The sequence below is a fragment of the Bos mutus genome, chromosome 25, assembly GCF_027580195.1.
Source record: "Bos mutus isolate GX-2022 chromosome 25, NWIPB_WYAK_1.1, whole genome shotgun sequence".
NCBI classification, from domain to species: domain Eukaryota; kingdom Metazoa; phylum Chordata; class Mammalia; order Artiodactyla; family Bovidae; genus Bos; species Bos mutus.
The window spans coordinates 40,984,051-41,002,650 of NC_091641.1; the positions used below are offsets into that span (position 1 = coordinate 40,984,051).

The 18,600-nt window shown below is 56.1% G+C and overlaps 1 protein-coding gene and 1 long non-coding RNA gene across 2 annotated transcripts; both read left to right on the forward strand.

Moving 5' to 3' along the window:
• Nucleotides 1-71: 71 nt before the first annotated feature.
• Nucleotides 72-8,556, forward strand: LOC138985531 (uncharacterized). The gene is made up of 3 exons (XR_011462558.1): nucleotides 72-404; nucleotides 4,559-4,802; nucleotides 5,070-8,556. It is a non-coding gene; the product is annotated as an uncharacterized lncRNA (long non-coding RNA).
• Nucleotides 8,557-13,412: 4,856 nt separating this feature from the next.
• LOC102276026 (mastin-like) lies at nucleotides 13,413-18,296 on the forward strand. The gene is made up of 5 exons (XM_070362596.1): nucleotides 13,413-13,477; nucleotides 13,642-13,806; nucleotides 14,014-14,288; nucleotides 17,883-18,043; nucleotides 18,129-18,296. The coding sequence occupies exons 1-5, from the start codon at nucleotides 13,413-13,415 to the stop codon at nucleotides 18,294-18,296; spliced, it is 834 nt and encodes a 277-aa protein (XP_070218697.1).
• The last annotated feature ends 304 nt before the right edge of the window (nucleotides 18,297-18,600 follow it).

Below are 18,600 nucleotides of genomic sequence, written 5' to 3' on the forward strand. Positions count from 1 at the left end.
CGCACCCCGCCGCCGCCACCGCCAGCCCCGCGCCACCCGCGCCGCCGAGCGCCGCCCGCTGCCCGTGTCCCGCCGCCGCGCGCTCGCGCCTCGGGCCCCGCTCGGGAGCCCGGCCTGGAGGCGGCTTTCCAGTCAGGCGGCGCCATGGACACCTGTGTCCTTAAAGGGGCCGCGTCCCGGGTGTCAGGGAGCGTCTGCAAACTCCCCTTAGTGGGGCACTGTTCCTCGCGAGGACGGGCCGGCGAGCGGCGGGGAAGCAGGGCGGCCGAGATCTCCCCGGGCTCTCCGGATGCCCCGCGGGCACCTCCCCGGGCAGTGGTCCCGGAGGTCTCCTTGAGGCTAGGGCCCCGGGCGGAGGAGCAACGACCACTGAGGCCTAGGGATCCCCCAAGCGTCGTAGTAAGGTGACAATCCCTCGCCTACGGCATGCTGTGAAACCCCTTGCGATTGGCCAACTCGGGGCCCTGGGCGGGGCATCCGTCTAATGTGCCCAATGAGCAGGCCCCGTACACAAGACCAAGTGCGGGCCCGACCGACGGGAGGAGAAGTGCAGACGCTCCCTAACCCAGGAGCTGGCCTGGGGGGAGGGGCGCCAGGGGGGGTGGTCCGGGAGGGTGGGGGAGGAGCAGGGGCAGGGCTAGGCCCCTGCGGCCGGGATCTCAGGTCCTCCCCGAACCCAGGCGCGAACGCCTGTCCTTCCCGACCACGCTGGGCGCCTCCCTGTCGGGCGGCCCCCGACCCCTGTCCCCTGGCCCAGAGTGGGAAAGAGGGAGCGTTCCAAGGTCAGCCCCTCCGCCCGTGGGCTCTTTGGGGTCAAGTGGCGGGAGGTGACCCCCCACCCCCGGCTTGCATTCATTCACCCCTGCGCCCTGGGTCTCCTCCTTCCTCCGTTTCCTTCCATCCAACCCACCCTCGGCAGCCCCCTATTTGGCACTGTACTGAGACTGTTGGCCTCCAGGGCAGACCGCCCCGGCCCCCGCCCCCCACCCCCGCAAGACTGGTGTCCCAAGGCCCACGTCTGGCCCAGAGCTCTCAGCAGGTGTTCAGCGCTCCCAGCCCGTCTGTTACAATGAAGACGGTCACTAGCCCTGAGAAGGCCCCGGGCCGGGCGTGGGGTTGGGGTGGGGGCGTCTCCTGGGGCTGGTAGCTCCGCTGGGCTGGGGAGGTAGTCTGCCTAGGTTACCTCTGGGTCAGCCGTGGCCCAGAGGGCCTGGTTATAGTGCCTGGGGTCCCAGGTAACGAAGACCAGAGGGCCCAGACCCCTTGAGCAGCAGGTGAGCATTCCAGGTCTCTCTGAGGCCTCTCTGAGGACTTCAGAGAAGTCCAAAGGGGCTGCCGGCTCCTGTGTCCCCACAGTGACCCAGCGTGGGCCTGTTCTGGGACACTGCCTCCCCTGTCTCTTCACCGGGGCAGATGCCAGGTTCAGGGGCTTATCTGAGACATCTGTTCTCTGGGTCCCCAGCCTTGGTTCGCTGGCTCTGAGTAGAAGTGTGCGTTTTAACAAGTGTCTCATGTGGGCCCTCCATGCAGCACTTGACCACTGAGCTACAGTTTTAAGAACCCCAGGAGCATGGGCTCAGTGCCAGCACCATCTTTTTTGTGAGGGTACTGGGGAGGTTTGCACAGGGCTGCATGGGGAAGTCACCCAGACCAGTAACATTTGCCGGTGAAAAGTGGTGGTCATTGCTGGGGGAGGATCCCGGTGGACTGAGCCTGATCATGTGCCCACTGTGGGGGGAAGGGGTAGTAGGTGTGATTGGCAGCTGCCTAGAGTAGGGGTAGCACCGCTAGCTCCCTCAGGTGGCTGTTGAGGGTCAGGCCGTGGCAGGTCTACGTGCAGGGGCTGCTGCTTCAGGGGCTGAGTTAAAAAGGAAGCAAATCCACAAGCAACGGAATGAAACTGGACCCCGACCTCACACCGCATACAGAACCAACTCGAAGACCTAAACAGAAGAGCTCAAGCTATAAAACTCTTAGAAGAAAATGGAAAAATCTTCATGACACGATTTGACAGTCATTTCTTGGATGTGACACCAAAAGCACAGGCAGCTAAAAAGGAAAAAAATAAATGAATCAAATGTCAAGATTGTGCATCAGAGGACATTATTACCAGGGTGAAATGGTGACCCACAGAATAGGAGAAAACACGGATTACATATCTGATAAGGGGTTAGCATTTAGAATACATAAAGAACACCTACAATTCAACATCAACAGAACAATCCCAGTTCAAAAACAAGCAAAGGGTCTGCAAAGACTTCTCCAAAGAAGACATACAAATGGCCAATGACCACGTGAAAAGATGCTCAACACCACTAGTCACTAAAGAAATGCAAATTAAAGAGCGTTGGCTGGAATATGGAGAAGGCTTGTACAAGATGGTGGTTACATAAAATGGTTTGGGTTCAACTGCCATGGAAAAATCTGGAAGGTGGGAAGGTCTAGGGCTTGCAAGGACTGCATCTGTCTCCCTGAGCTTGGGAGCCGTCCTCAGAGAACCAAACTTCTGGACTTCACACGCTGGGGGTATCTGTGGGTTGCAAAGCGTGCTGGGGAGGCATAGGATGGATGCCTACCAACTGGGAAAGGCTGGGTCTTTATTTATGCTCCCATGTGTCCTGCAGAAAGCTGAGCCACCAGGGTTAGAAATATTTGATTGTCACGAGTCTTTCTACGAGTGGAGGATAACATCACCTGGGGCAGCTGGACATTCCTCTCAGTGTAGAAAGAAAGTGGCCCCAACAGAGCCTGGCTCCCAACCCCCATGAAACAGAGGACATGCAGTGAGGGTGCCTTCCTACCTGGTCATAGGTTCGTTCACTCCCTGCCTTGTCATTGAGCCCAGGGTTAAGAAAGGATTGGTTGGTTTTTATTTTATCTTAAGATGGGAGAACATGTTTGCTATACAAGACAATGAGAGAGAAAGGGTGCTCAGGGGTGAGCTGGGCACACCCCGGAGGTTCCGGGCCCCCATGCCCTGCAGGTGGGCACGCCTGCGAACGTTTTCAGAGCCCTCCCCTCCGCGTGAGCCATGATTCAGCGTCTCCCCCTGGCACCCTATCAGACTCAGCCCCCAACATCTCAGTAGGCATTCTGAGGACCCCAGAGCCGCTGGCCAGGTCAAGTCCCCTGCACTCGGCCCTCCCCTCCCCGCACTCAGCCAGCTCTGCCTCAAGGGCGAGGCTGAGGCCTGGGTCGCTGCTGTACCCCTGCGCCCCTCCCCTTCCCTCCCCCAGCACCGCAGCCAGGCCTTCCCCTCCTGCGTCCCCTCCTGCCTGCTTTAAGTCCCAGCCCCCTCCGGGTCCTCTCCCAGCGTCAGAAGGCCGAACCCGCAGGATGTACAGCCCTCTATACGGGGGCGCTCCCCCGCAACCTGCGCCCAGCTTGGGGGAGGAGCTTTCAGGGTGCCAAGCGGAAGAACCGGGAGACCCGCGGCGCTCACCTGGCTCGGCGGGCGGCAATGTGACCGCGGCGCCTCGCCCTGAGCTTGGCCGCCAGGTGGCAGCAAAGCGCCGCCACCGCCCCAGCTCGGCGGCAGGTAAGGCAGGTTCGACCCCGGCCCGCCGTATTGCCAGTCCAGACTAGACCAGCCGTGTGTTTGCACACTTAGCAGCTGCTGAAAGGAGGCTTCCTACACAGCTGGATAGGGGGTGTCCCTGTGCCTTGCACTTAAGTAACAGTGCAAACTGAACCACGCTCTGAGTTTGAAGCCTGATGGCCTTACCTGACCCTAACCTGCCCAGATTCTGGCCTCACTTGTCCTTTCTTGTTAAAGTGGGGTGGGGATGGGAGGGAACAAGGATACCAAGACGTGGAGAGGTGTTGAAGTAGCCACAGCGGCTCAAAGGCAAGCCTTCCTCTTGGCTTTAAACTGAGGGATTCTACAAGCACCTGGCATGTCTCCTTTATCCTCTAATTTGATGTGTTTTTACTGCAGGCTCCTCCAGCCTGGGAACTATCTGTGGGCAGGTGTTCTCTGTCCCCACTCTGAGAGATGAGCTTAGAGCCAACACCAGCGTGCTCCGAGGCCACTGTGACAGTCCCTCCCAGCTTCCTGGAGCTCAGACTCCACGTCCTGGAGGACTCCAGGCCCCAGTGGCGCTCAGGACCGAGTGTGTGTCCCTGAAGCTGCTCTGTCCCTGGAAGCCTGTCCTTGAGCAGGGGGACAGTCTAAGAGGGGCGGTGCCAGAGCCCTGGGGCAGGGAGGGCAGCCCGCCTCCTTCCCTGTGTGGCCCACCACCCATATCCAGGGCCTCTGCCAGGCTCACAGCCTGGGCCTTGTCTGCAGCTCTCCACCTGGTAGGGCTCGTGGGGCTCTAGCAGAGGAGCCTGTGGAGGAGTGGACGTGGAGCCGGGTGGTGGAAGCTACTTGTCAAGGAGCCAGAGCAGCAGGGTGAGGGTGGCTGTAAGGTCAGGTGATAAGGGGGCGGCTCACCCCTGCAGGTTGGGTTTAACATGGAAAGCTCCTTGCTATGTGACCCAGCACCCCCCACTTAGGCGAATATGCAGGAACTGAAACCAGGCATTCACACTGAGACGTGTCCACATGTGTTCACAGCATCCCTGTTCATGGCAAGCAAGAAACAGGAGCACCCCACAGGCTCCTCAGGGGAAGATGTGTCAGGAGACCCTTCCATCCAGACAGGGCATGGCGTCCGGCCCACACCCCACACCACGTGGACGCACCCGGCAACGTGCTGAGCCAGCGAGGGAAGCCAGACACTGAAGACCATGGAGCTTGTCTCCCCCTCTGTACAAGATGTTCAGAATGAGGAAATCCACAGGCAGATGGAAAGTGGATGGTTGGTCACCCGGGGTAGGGGGTGGTGGTGCGGGAAGGAACGGGGAGCTGTGCCTTCATGGGGATGGGTTTCCTTTCATCCCTTGGAAATGTTCTGGAATCAGCAAGAGGTGGGAGTTGAGTAACATTGTGAATGTACTAAATGCCACCGAATCCTTCACTTTAAATGGGTACAACAGCACATTCGTAGTTTATATGTGCTTTACAATAATAACGGTGCTAATGGTAATGAATGTCCTAAAATCTCGCCTTCTGGTAACCCCCTCAGTCCAGACGGGTCAGGACAGCAGGTCGCCAGCACACATGGGCCAGACCGGAGCACGCGTGGAGGTCCGTGGGCGCCTGGCAGAGCACACGCACCAAACCAATGAGACAGACAGCCAAACCTGAAGAGCTGGTTGTCCAAGGAGGACCAGAGGCCAGTGACTCACAGCAGAGGAATGAGATCAGGGGAGACAGAGGGGAGACTGCCCAGGTGTAGCTGGGCCCTCGGGGTGAGGCCACCAGGCAGGACCTGATGAGCGCCCCCACCAAGGTTCTGGGTCCCGATGGGCCTCAGCCTTGCAGGGAGGGTGTGTGAGCAGGAGAGTTTGTATTGCAGTTCTGTTTGTGACGAGTGACAGTGCTTTCTCTTCCTATACAGTGCTATGGTTTTTGTTTTTAATCTGGATCTTAGTTAAACATTTGAACAAATTTAAAGACAAAACATGGAACACAGATGCGAGAGGGTTGGGATCCCAGAAACAGAGGTCTTTGCTCCTTGCCTCTCCTTGGTGGCTGCATCCTGCCAGGTGCCCTCCCCTGGGAACTTTTCTGTTGGCATCTGGGGGTTGCAAACTGTGTCCACTCCATCCCCTGTCCCTGCCCACCATGGCCTCAGGGGGCCAGAGACAAATTGAAGACATGCCCTGCCCCTAAGGACTCCCAGGATGCCTGGTGCTCTGGGAGAAATGGCCGGACAGGGGCTGTGCTCAACACTGAGCTGTGGGGACCCCTCCCAAGGCACTGGGCCCTGAGCCCAGAGTGATGCCAGCAGGTGGGTTGTGATGGGGGAACAAGGAGACAAACTTCCGTGGAGATCGTGAGGCCCTGACCACCACCCACTGACCATTGCTGCCAATTCTCCAAGCCAGGCTTCAACAGTATGTGAACTGTGAACTTCCAGATGTTCAAGTTGGGTTTAGAAAAGGCAGGGGAACCAGAGATCAAATTGCCAACATCTGTTGGATCATCGAAAAAGCAACACAATTCCAGAAAAACATCTGTTTCATTGACTATGCTAAAGACTTTGTGTGGATCACAACAAACTGGAAAATTCTTCAAGAGATGGGAATACCAGACCATCTAACCTGCCTCCGGAAAAGTCTGTGTGCAGGCCAAGAAGCAACAGTTAGAACCGGAGATGGAGCAATGAACTGGTTCCAAATTGGGAAAGGAGTACGTCAAGGCAGTCTACTGTCACCCTGCTGATTTAACGTATGCGCAGAGTACGTCATGCAAAACGCTGGGCTGGAGGAAGCATGAGCTGGAATCAAGATTGCGGGGAGAAGTACCAATAACTTCAGATATGCAGATGACACCACCCTTATGGCAGAAAGCGAAGAACTAAAGAGACTCTTGATGAAAGTGGAAGAGGAGAGTGAAAAAACTGGCTTAAAGCTCAACATTCAAAAAACTAAGATCATGGCATCCGGCCCCATCACTTCATGGCAAATAGATGGGGAAACAATGAAAACCGTGAGAGACTTTATTTCCTTGGGCTCCAAAATCACTGCAGCCATGAAATTAAAAGATGCTTGTTCCTTGGAAGAAAATCTGTGACAAACCTAGACAGCGTATTAAAAAGCAGAGACATTACTTTGCCAACAAAGGTCCACCTAGTCAAAGCTATGGTTTTTACAGTAGTCTTGTATGGATGTGAGAATTGAACCATAAAGCTGAGTGACAAAGAATTGATGCTTTTGAACTGTGGTGTTGGGGAAGACTCTTGAGAATCCCTTGGATTGCGAAGAAATCAAACCAGTCAAGCCTAAAGGAAATCAGTCCTGAATATTCATCTGCCGGATTAATGATGAAGTTGAAACTCCAATATTTTGGCCACCTGATGCAAAGAACTGGCTCATTTGAAAAGACCCTGATGATAGCAAAGATTGAAGGCAGGAGGAGAAGGGGGCAACAGAGGATGAGATGTTTGGATGGCATCACTGACTCGATGGACATGAGTTTGAGTAAGCTCTGGGATTTGGTGATGGACAGGGAGGCCTGGCATGCTGCAGTCCATGGGGTCGCAGAGTCAGACACGACTGAGTGACTGAACTGCACTGAACTGAAGATGCTTTAAATGACGGGCCTGCCGTTACTTCTTGTGGCCCCACAGTGGTGCCCAGGCCAGCAGGAGGGAAGAGGAGGGTGACCAGGGACTCGAGATTTAGGTTATGAAGCTCCACCTCTGCATGCATGGTTCTTGTGGACACTTGTAATGGCGAAGAACGTTGCTGGTTGGCCTGTGCACTTGCCCTCCAGCAGCCCTGTGAGTCAGCCCATCTTCTCCCTCTGCCCGTTGCTGCCTGCTCTCTCTGTCTCCTCCGTCCAGTGTCCAAACACTTGCCCATAAGACACGGACATGACACTGTGGCCTCTTTCTTCGCCTCCGAGTTGATGCCAGTTACTTGCGGCTTCTTGGCCGTCTCTGTGGCCGGGGTTTAGGGAGAGAGCGCTGAAAGCCAGCAGGCCTTCCGCTGTGAGTTTGGAGCCCCGTCTGCATGGTGACAACACTGCGTGCCCGCTGCCCCCTGCTCTGCGCCGTGGCTGCCCTCCCCTGAATTTCCCTCCAGACACCCTCGGGAAAATGAGCAGATTTGCCTGCAGTACCCCACTCCAGTACTCTTGCCTGGAAAATCCCATGGACGGAGGAGCCTGGTAGGCTCCAGTCCATGAGGTCGTTAAGAGTCGGGCACGACTGAGCGACTTCACTTTCACTTTTCACTTTCATGCATTGGAGAAGGAAATGGCAACCCACTCCAGTGTTCTTGCCTGGAGAATCCCAGGGACAGAGGAGCCTAGTGGGCTGCCGTCAATGGGGTTGCAGAGAGTTGGACACGACTGAAGCGACTTAGCAGCAGCAGCAGCACGTCACAGTGGGGTCAGAAGGGTTGATGTTTGATGACAGCCACCTCGAATGGCATTTTGTTTCCCTTCTCAGGAGAGTTTTGCAGTCATCACAGACCTGCAAACATTCCTTGTGCAGCTATTAGAGGGGGTGGGGGCACTGATGCGGCTCTAGACTGGCCCCTCCTGCAGTTATCCCTGGGAGGCAGGGATGACTTTCTTTCTTTCTCTACTTATTTGTGTTTAAAATATTTATCTTACATCTCAACACTTTAAGAAACTTAATTTAAAAACCTCTTCAGTTGAAGCTTTTGGCTTTTCCGGGAAGAAAATCACATTATCTGCCAATAATAGTCAGGAGGCTTTTCCCCCATAAACCTCAAACCTCTTGCTTCTGGTTCTGGCTGATCCGATGGCTGTGTTCAGACCATGTCTTTGCCCCCAGTGTTCTCCCTCGGGGTTCTTTTCGGAAGCGGTGGCCCCCCCTCTCTCCCCGGCTCCACTCCAGCCCATTTCACCTGATCTGGGCTTGGTGGGGTCGGAAAGTCAGGGCCCAGGCTCAGGCTCGGCCCTGGGGGCCTGGGGCTCCTGGCTGTCACCTCTGTGATGTGTCCCCGTCAGCTGGGCCTTGGGAGCCAACTCCACACCCACACCCACCACCATGGGTGGATGGATGGTGGGGGGTCGGGAGGAGGCCCCTCACCCAGATCTTGTGCCTGGGGCCTGTAGGACTCCTCCCCTCCTGTGTGCAGACTCTCTCCCCCTGATGGCACCCTGGCCACTTGGGATCTGGGTTGTTCTCTGTAGAGATCTGAACATCTCCTGGGGTTCTGGGGCCCCCGGAGGAGCAGGAAGGATGCTGGTGACTCTCACCCCCAGAGGGAGTGATGGGTCCCTGGAGACCTGAGCTCGCCAAGTGTGGTGCTGTGACCAGAGGGGAACCTGGTTCCAGCTGGGGTGGTGTGTTGTAGGGCACTGCTGTGGCCCCAGCTTTCCTGGAATGACCTCCTGCCTGTGCCACAGCCGCCACTGCGGCTCCTCAGCCCCTCAGCCCCGGGCAGGAGCCAGGGTGCTGGCGGCACGGGCTGGTATTGGACCCTCCCGGGTGTTTGAGGAGGGGGCCCTCACTGCTCCTTCCCCGATGCCCACTCTTCACTCAGCTTCGTCCTCCACCACCCCCTGCTCTGAGACCTTCCTGCCGGGCCCCTGTCCTTGGCTCAGGGAGCAGCCGGACCATGCCCTCAGGTGGGGCCAGGGTCACGGCCTCCTCGCCTCCTCTCTGTGCAGCTCACTGAACCCAGGAGAGCCGGCTCTGGGTGTCCCTGCCTGAGGCTGTGGCCAAGCAGCTGCTGGGTAGACTCTTCCTGGTGGGCTGCCAAGGGTAGGGGAGGTGGGGGCTTACAGCAGTGGAAGGCTGCAGGCCGGGGGTCCAGCTCAGGGTGTCCTGGGGGCTCCGGGAGGACCGCCCAGCATCCAGGGTCACCTGCATCCTTGGTGGTGGCCACGTCCTCCTGTCTCTGCCTCTGTCACCTCCATGGCTGTCTCCTCCGTGTGTCTCCCAGCGCCCTCACCTCTTCTTACAAGGACACCCACCACTGGATTGAGGGACCACCTAGCTCCAGTCTGATCTGGAGGGACAGGGTGGTATCAGTCGAATACTTAGGGGTCCCAAGCTGGGGGGTGGGCAACAATGCCTTCAAAGTAGCAGTGGGCGGCGGCTTCTTCCTGTTGGGAGTGAAGCGCACTGGTTGCTGCCCAGCCGGCCAGGCGGCTGGTGGAAAAGTGGTCACGGCCGGGGGCATTCTCAACAGGGCTGCTTTAGCCTCCCAGCAAAGGACACCAGTGCCCACTCCGATGGCACAATTCTGCCAGGGAGCAACTGGCCCTGTGGACAGAGCCCCACGTCGGTGCTTCTGCTCCTGGAAGGACCAGAGGTTTGTTCCTGTGGTGATGGAGGCATGTCCACCTGGGGTTTTGCAGGAACTTGGCTGGCACCACTATCTGGGAGCTTGGGTGTCTGAATCCCATCCCATGGCATCTTAGGAGGCGAGAGAGAGGCCCACGGCCAGGCGCCAGCTGGGCACACCTGGGAGCCACCGGCCGGTGACCCAGCTGGGCAGTGACACGTCATGGGTCAGGCTGTCCTCCAGGATGAATCCCAGGCAGAATTGCAGGCCTTCTCTGGAGCTGTGTCTCCAACTGTGGAATCAGGGTGCAGGGGCCATGGAGGGAGTCGGGGATCATGGGGGCGGGAGGGAGCAGGGCTCACGAGGGGAGTGGGGTCATGGGGGAGCAGGGCCCCCGGAGGGAAGCAGGGTGCCACGGGGGGAGCAGGGTTTCCCCAGGGGAGTGCGGGGGCCACGCGGGGTGCGAGAGGGCGCAAGGGGAGCAGGGCTTGCCCACTGTTATGCTCAGTGGGGACTGGTGCTCCCGGAGCCCACAAGTCTGCACTGTGTAGGGTCAAGGGTCATGGCCCCTCAAAGGGTCCCAGTGTCATAAGGGTGTTGAAAGCAAAGTCGCAGTTGATGCCTGGCCGTGCTGGGCTTTGTGTCCAGAGGCCCCTGGTCAAGAACGAGGGGCATCCTGTTGGTAGGACAGTGACTGACCCCCGGGAGGAGGGCTGTTGTGTCACAATGGAGGGCAGGGCACATGCAGAGCACGCCCCTGGCTCACCTCAGTTGTGACGGCCCGGGACTACAGCCCCGGCCCAGACGTCCATGTGGCCAGACGGAGCTCAGACACCTCAGGGATGGGGTGAGTCTGCGGGTCATCGCCAAAGGGGGTCTAGTGGACAGTGGGGGGCCCTTCTGGCCCCCAGCATGGCCGCAGTGGCTGTGGGCTGGACCCTGAGCCCCGCTCTCCCCTGTCCTGCAGCTGCCGTCCTCACACACAGTGGACGGTGCTGGACAGGGTGGGCTGCCATGTCCCCCTTCTGGGGAGCACTTGCTGACCAGTGTCTGGGGGGCTGGCAGCTCCTTTGTGGCTGCCTCACTCCCGTCGGCCCCCTGGCTAATCTAGGGTGGTGTAAGGGCTGGCATTTTTTCCCCACGAGGGCTGTGCATGCCCTGGGCCTCCTTGCGGGCGGTGGTCAGCCCTGCATCGCCCTCCACCCAGCCTGGCTCCATCCACCTGCCTTCCACGGCCCAGTGGGTCACACTGTCTCAGCAACAGCTTCTGAGAACCCCAGCCTCAGAGCAGACAGGGTGCCGTGTCCCTCCGCTGGTGGTGGTGAGGGTGGCGGCCAGCTGTGCTCCAGGCAGATGGTGGTGTGCTCCAGCTGCCCCGCCGAGCTCAGTGGCCTCAGGGGCTGCCCCGCGGCTCAAGCGGCCCGGTCACTGGCGAATGCTGCCCCTCATCCTGCCAGCCTGGGCCAGTGTTCCAGGACTTCATCCAGCAAGCCTGCATCCTCTTCACGTTCTTCTGGGCCTGTTTCCGCCGGCCTGGTTGTGGGTTGGCAGGTGAGGTTTTGGATGTCGGGCTTCCCAGGTGGTGCTAGCGGTAAAGATCCCGCCTGCCAGTGCAGGAGACAAAAGAGACACGGGTTCAATCCCGAGGTCGGGAAGATCCCCTGGAGGAGGACATGGCAACCCACTCCAGTATTCTTGCATGGAGAATCCCGTGGGCAGAGGAGCCTGGCGGGCTGCAGTCCCTGGGGTCTCACAGAGTCGGACAGGAAAGAGTGCATCCACAGCAAAGTGTGGATAGGGGCAGTTCAGTCGCTCAGTCGTGTCTGACTCTCTGCGACCCCATGAATCGCAGCACGCCAGGCCTCCTTGTCTATCACCAACTCCCGGAGTTCACCCAGATTCACGTCTATCGAGTCAGTGATGCCATCCAGCCATCTCATCCTCTGTCATCCCCTTCTCCTCCTGCCCCCAATCCCTCCCAGCATCAGAGTCTTTTCTAATGAGTCAACTCTTCGCATGAGGTGGCCAAAGTATTGGAATTTCAGCTTCAGCATCATTCCTTCCAAAGAAATCCCAGGGCTGATCTCCTTCAGAATGGACTGGTTGGATCTCCTTGCAGTCCAAGGGACTCTCAAGAGTCTTCTCCAACACCACAGTTCAAAAGCATCAATTCTTCGGCGCTCAGCTTTCTTCACAGTCCAACTCTCACATCCATACATGACCACTGGAAAAACCATAGCCTTGACTAGACGGACCTTTGTTGACAAAGTAATGTCTCTGCTTTTCAATATGCTATCTAGGTTGGTCATAACTTTCCTTCCAAGGAGTAAGCGTCTTTTAATTTCATGACTGCAGTCACCATCTGCAGTGATTTTGGAGCCCCCAAAAATAAAGTCTGCACTGTTTCCACTGTTTCCCCATCTATTTGCCATGAAGTGATGGGACCGGATGCCATGATCTTTGTTTTCTGAATGTTGAGCTTTAAGCCAACTTTTTCACTCTCTTTTTTCACTTTCATCAAGAGGCTTTTTAGTTCCTCTTCACTTTCTGCCGTAAGGGTGGTGTCATCTGCATATCTGAGGTTATTGATATTTCTCCCAGCAATCTTGATTCCAGCTTATGCTTCTTCCAGCCCAGCGTTTCTCATGATGTACTCTGCATATAAGTTAAATAAGCAGGGTGACAACATACAGCCTTGACGTACTCCTTTTCCTATTTGGAACCAGTCTGTTGTTCCATGTCCAGTTCTAACTGTTGCTTCCTGACCTGCATATAGGTTTCTCAAGAGGCAGGTCAGGTGGTCTGGTATTCCCATCTCTTTCAGAATTTTCCACAGTTTATTGTGATCCACACAGTCAAAGGCTTTGGCATAGTCAATAAAGCAGAAATAGATGTTTTTCTGGAACTCTCTTGCTTTTTCCATGACCCAGTGGATGTTGGCAATTTGATCTCTGGTTCCTCTGCCTTTTCTTAAACCAGCTTGAACATCTGGAAGTTCACGGTTGACGTATTGCTGAAGCCTGGCTTGGAGAGTTTTGTGCATTATTTTACTACCGTGTGAGATGAGTGCAATTGTGCGGTAGTTTGAGCATTCTTTGGCATTGCCTTTCTTTGGGATTGGAATGAAAACTGACGTTTTCCAGTCCTGTGGCCACTGCTGAGTTTTCCAAATTTGCTGGCATATTGAGTGCAGCACTTTTACAGCATCATCTTTCAGGATTTGAAATAGCTCAACTGGAATTCCATCACCTCCACTAGCTTTGTTCGTAGTGATGCTTTCTAAGTCCCACTTGACTTCACATTCCAGGATGTCTGGCTCTAGGTCAGTGATCACACCATCGTGATTATCTGGATAGGGGCAGGAGCTCCTCAATGACTGTAGATCGACTCACCAAGCTCAGTCCCCATGGGGCCTGAGAAAGGAGGTGCTTCACAGCTCCCTGGACGCCCACCTTGGGGGTAAAGGGGCTCAGAGGGGCTGGAGGGGAGTGAGAGGTGCACCCCCGTGAGGAAGCCCCCCACTCACCTGCTTGTCTACCCTCCCCCCGGGGTCCTGGCCCTGGGTGCCTCATCAGGGGCCCTGCCCTCCCCCGCAGATGCTGTGGCTGCTCTTCCTGACCCTTCCGGGCCCGGGGGGCTTCGTGCCTATGTCCCTCGGTAAGTCCTGAGTCCCTGTCCCTGTCCCCTGCCCCGGCCACCCAGATGCCCCTGTACCAGTGCAGAGGGGACTGGTCAGTCGACCCCCGGGAGGGACTGAGTGTGTGCAGCCGGGCAGGGGTCCCTGATGGCGCCCTTCCTCGGCTTCCCAGATCCCAACCTGGGGAGGGAGCAGCGTGGCACAGTGGGGGTGCACGATGTCCCTCCCGGCCGGTGGCCATGGCAGGCCAGCCTCAGAAGGCACAGCAAGGAGCGTGAGCAGTGGGAGCACGTGTGCGGGGGCTCCCTCGTTCACCTGCAGTGGGTGCTCACTGCGGCCCACTGCATTGGACGGTGGGTCACTCTGCTCGCTGCCCCCTTGGCTGGGGAGGGGAGCGGGGGTGGGGGGCACAGGGGGGTGTGGGTGTGGGCTGGGGGCCAGGTGCTGGGCCACACAGAAAGCCATGGCTCTGCCAGCAGCCAGCCCTGTTCCTGCTGCAAGACGAGCCCGGCCCTGCCCCAGCCCAGGCCTCTGAGTGGCTTCCGACCCCTCTCCCTCAGGCAAAGCCGGCAGGCTTCTGCCTTCAGGGTGCAAGTCGGGCAGCTGAGGCTCTATGACCCAGACCGGCTGATGAAGGTGACTGAGATCATCCCACACCCTGATTACAACCACCTCCTGTCTGCCAAAGGGGGTGCGGACATCGCCCTGCTGAGACTGGAGGCCCCTGTGACCCTCTCCCCTCACATCCAGGTGGTCTCCCTCCCACCTGCCTCACTGAGGGTCCCCGAAAAGAAGATGTGCTGGGTGACCGGCTGGGGTGACGTCAGACTCGGAGGTAAGGTTCTGGGAGACCCAGTGGGCATGCACAGAGACCCTTTATTCTCTGTGATGTGGGGGAATCCTCTCCTTGTTTAGTGGGGTGAAATATACCTAACAAGGGCTTCCCTGGTAGCTCAGCTGGTAAAGAATCCACCTGCAGTGCAGGAGACTCGAGTTTGATTCCTGGGTTGGTAAGATCCCCTGGAGAAGGGAACGGCAACCCACTCCAGTATTCTTGGGCTTCCTGGGTGGCTCAGTCGGTAAAGAATCCTCCTGCAATGTGGGAGACCTGGGTTCGGTCCCTGGCTTAGGAAGATCCCCCTGGAGGAGGGAATGGCAACCCACTCCAGTATTCTTGCCTGGGAAATCCCACAGACAGAGGAGCCTGGTGGGCTACAGTCCATAGGGTCACAAAGAGTCGGAAACAACTGAGCGACTAAGCACAGCACATCTAACAAAGTTTTGCCATCTTAACCACTTTTAACTGTACATGAAGTACATTCACATGATTGTACAACCATCACCGCCATTGGCCATCAGAACGTCCCCCACACAGAAGCGCCATCCCCCTCAAGCACTGGCTCCCCTCCCCCAGCCTCTGGTGCTACCACCAGCTCTCTGTCTCTGGGGATTTGCCTGTTCTGGAAGCTTCCTGTAAATGGAATCATACAATGTATGGTCTTTTGTGTCTGGCTCATCTCATTGAGCATGTTTTTAAGGCTCATCCACATTGTAGTGAGTCTCAGCACTTCGTTCCTTTTTTACGGCTAAGCTCAAACTACCGCACAATTGCACTCATCTCACACGCTAGTAAAGTAATACTCAAAATTCTCCAAGCCAGGCTTCAGCAATACGTCAACCGTGAACTTCCAGATGTTCAAGCTGGTTTTAGAAAAGGCAGAGGAACCAGAGATCAAATTGCCAACATCCACTGGGTCATGGAAAAAGCAAGAGAGTTCCAGAAAAACATCTATTTCTGCTTTATTGACTATGCCAAAGCCTTTGACTGTGTGGATCACAATAAACTGTGGAAAATTCTGAAAGAGATGGGAATACCAGACCACCTGATCTGCCTCTTGAGAAATCTGTATGCAGGTCAGGAAGCAACAGTTAGAACTGGACATGGAACAACAGACTGGTTCCAAATAGGAAAAGGAGAGTTGTCAAGGCTGTATATTGTCACGCTGTTTATTTAACTTATATGCAGAGTACATCATGAGAAATGCTGGGCTGGAAGAAGCACAAGCTGGAATCAAGATTGCCGGGAGAAATATCAATAACTTCAGATATGCAGATGACACCACCCTTACGGCAGAAAGTGAAGAGGAACTAAAAGCCTCTTGATGAAAGTGAAAGAGAAGAGTGAAAAAGTTGGCTTAAAGCTCAACATTCAGAAAACAAAGATCATGGCATCCGGTCCCATCACTTCATGGGAAATAGATGGGGAAACAGTGGAAACAGTGCAGACTTTATTTTTTGGGGCTCCAAAATCACTGCAGATGGTGACTGCAGCCATGAAATTAAAAGACGCTTACTCCTTGGAAGGAAAGTTATGACCAACCTAGATAGCATATTGAAAAGCAGAGACATTACTTTGTCAACAAAGGTCCATCTAGTCAAGGCTATGGTTTTTCCTGTGGTCATGTATGGATGTGAGAGTTGGACTGTGAAGAAAGCTGAGCACCGAAGAATTGATGCCTTTGAACTGTGGTGTTGGAGAAGACTCTTGAGAGTCCCTTGGACTGCAAGGAGATCCAACCAGTCCATTCTGAAGGAGATCAGCCCTGGGATTTCTTTGGAGGGAATGATGCTAAAGCTGAAACTCCAGTACTTTGGCCACCTCATGCGAAGAGTTGACTCATTAGAAAAGACTCTGATGCTGGGAGGGATTGGGGGCAGGAGGAGAAGGGGATGACAGAGGATGAGACGGCTGGATGGCATCACTGACTCGATAGACGTGAATCTGGGTGAACTCCAGGAGTTGGTGATGGACAGGGAGGCCTGGCGTGCTGTGATTCATGGGGTTGCAAAGAGTCAGACACGACTAAATGACTGAACTGAACTAAACTGAATATTCCACTGTGTGGATGAACCACATTCTGTGTATCTGCACCAGTTGATGGATGCCTGACTGTTTGCCAGTTTTTGGCTCCTGTGAGTCAAGCTGCTATGAGCCTGAGGCTGCCAGCACCTATTAGAGCATCTATTTTCAATTCTTCTGGGTCTAGATCAGGTATGGAATTTCCAGGTCATCCTTTAATTCTATGTTTGATCTTTTGAAGGGGATTCCCCTTTGAGCTGAATGTATTTGAGACCTAGGTCTCAGATGGGCAGGTGTGTGGGATACTGGGGACTCAGGGCCTTTATTCTCTGCCAGGTCCCAGCAATTACACCCATGGTTCTCATGGGTCCTCACCATGACCGCTGGGGTGGGCCTTGACTGTCCTCCTGCATACAAGCAAACCTGGGATCGAGAAGCTAGGGCCTGCTCCTGGGCATGTACCTGAAGAAGCCAAAATTCAAAAAGATACCTGTGCCCTGATATTCACTGCAGCACTGTTCACAGTAGCCAAGACATGGAGACAGTCTAGATGTGCGTCAACACATGAGTGGATAAAGAAGATGTGGTACAGGTACACCATGGAATATTACTCAGCCATAAAAAAGAACGAAATAATGTCATGTGCAGCCACACGGACGGACCTAGAGATTGTCATACTGAGTGAAGTCAGGACAGAAAAAGACAAATATCTTGTGATATTGCTTATATGTGGAATACGAAAAAATTGTACAAATGATTTACAAGACAGGAATCGTCACAGATATAGAAAACAAACATGGTTGCCAGGAGAGAAAAGGCTGGGGAGGGATAAAACTCACTGCTGCTGCTAAGTCGCTTCAGTCGTGTCCGACTCTGTGCGACCCCATAGACGGCAGCCCACCAGGCTCCCCCGTCCCTGGGATTCTCCAGGCAAGAGCACTGGAGTGGGTTGCCATTGCCTTCTCCAATGCATGAAAGGAAAAGTGAAAGTGAAGTCGCTCAGTCGTGTCCAACTCTGTGCGACCCCATGGACTGCAGCCCACCAGGCTCCTCCGCCCATGGGATTTCCCAGGCAAGAGTGCTGGAGTGGGGTGCCACTGCCTTCTCCATAACTATCTATATATAGGTATAACCGAATCACTGTGCTGTACACCTGAAACTGATACAACATTGTAAATTAACGATTCTCCAATAAAAAATAATTAAAATAAACAAACAGAAAAAGAGAAGCTGGGGTCTGCCGTGGTCTCAGATGTCAGAAGGTGCAAACTTGAACCCATGTGGCTCAGAGCACCTTGTCAGGACAAGGGCTTGCTACATCCCTTCTCCAGGGAAAAAGAACTCCCGAAAGAATGCCGTCCTGGGTCATCCTGTCCTTAGGCTTATAGAGCCCTGCGTCCTGGTGCTGGGTGGATTTAGTGGATGTGGGGAAGCTGAGCCCCAGGGCCCCAGGGTGCTGGGTCTGGACCCAGGGTTAGGGTTGGCAGTGGGGACCTGGAGCCCACTGCTGACGCCCCAGCGTGGAGCAGAGTGAGTGCCTGCCCTCACCTGGCCCCCGACCCCCGACAGGGCCGCTGCGCCCACCCCACCACCTGCAGGAGGCGGAGGTGCCCGTCATGGGGAACGAGGTCTGTAACCGGCACTATCAGAACTCCTCTGCAGACGCCGCCCGTCAGATCATCAAGGACGACATGCTGTGTGCGGGCAGCGAGGGCCGGGACTCCTGCCAGGTGGGACCCAGGCCCGCTCCATCCTCCCGCCCCTCCTCGCCCACGAGGGGGCACTGCAGGGCTCTGAGGGCCGCCTCTCCCGCAGGGTGACTCCGGGGGCCCCCTGGTGTGCAGCTGGAATGACACCTGGGTCCAGGTGGGCATTGTCAGCTGGGGAGACATCTGTGGCCATCGCGACCTCCCTGGGGTGTACACCCGGGTGACCAGCTACGTGTCCTGGATCCACCAGTACGTCCTGTCCCCCGGACACTAGATGGGGTGGGGGTGGGGTCTGCACGATGAGAAGACTGCCACCCCTTCTGGCCAACACCCCGCTTCTTTCCCAGGGCCAGCCTTGCCCTCCCAATCCCCCTTCCCCTCGCCCTGGGAGGGAGAGACAGCGAGAAGCCCCGTGCGCTGTTGTCTCCCGGCAGTGTGGTGGCCCCTGGCCTGCTGCTCACCCTCTGTCTCCCATTAAACTCAGAAAAGCCAGCCCCCGACTGTGGTTTGGGATCGCGGCGTTGTGCTTGCTGGAGGGAGCCATGCGGGGGACCCTGAAGGGGTCCCTGGACTCTGGC

Coding starts and splice junctions, on each gene's coding strand:
- LOC102276026 (XM_070362596.1), top strand. CDS start 13,413: ATGCTGTGGCTGCTCTTCCTGACCCTTCCGGGCCCGGGGGGCTTCGTG. Junction 13,807..14,013: donor GCGGCCCACTGCATTGGACG/GTGGGTCACTCT, acceptor CCTCTCCCTCAG/GCAAAGCCGGCAGGCTTCTG. Junction 14,289..17,882: donor GGGTGACGTCAGACTCGGAG/GTAAGGTTCTGG, acceptor GACCCCCGACAG/GGCCGCTGCGCCCACCCCAC.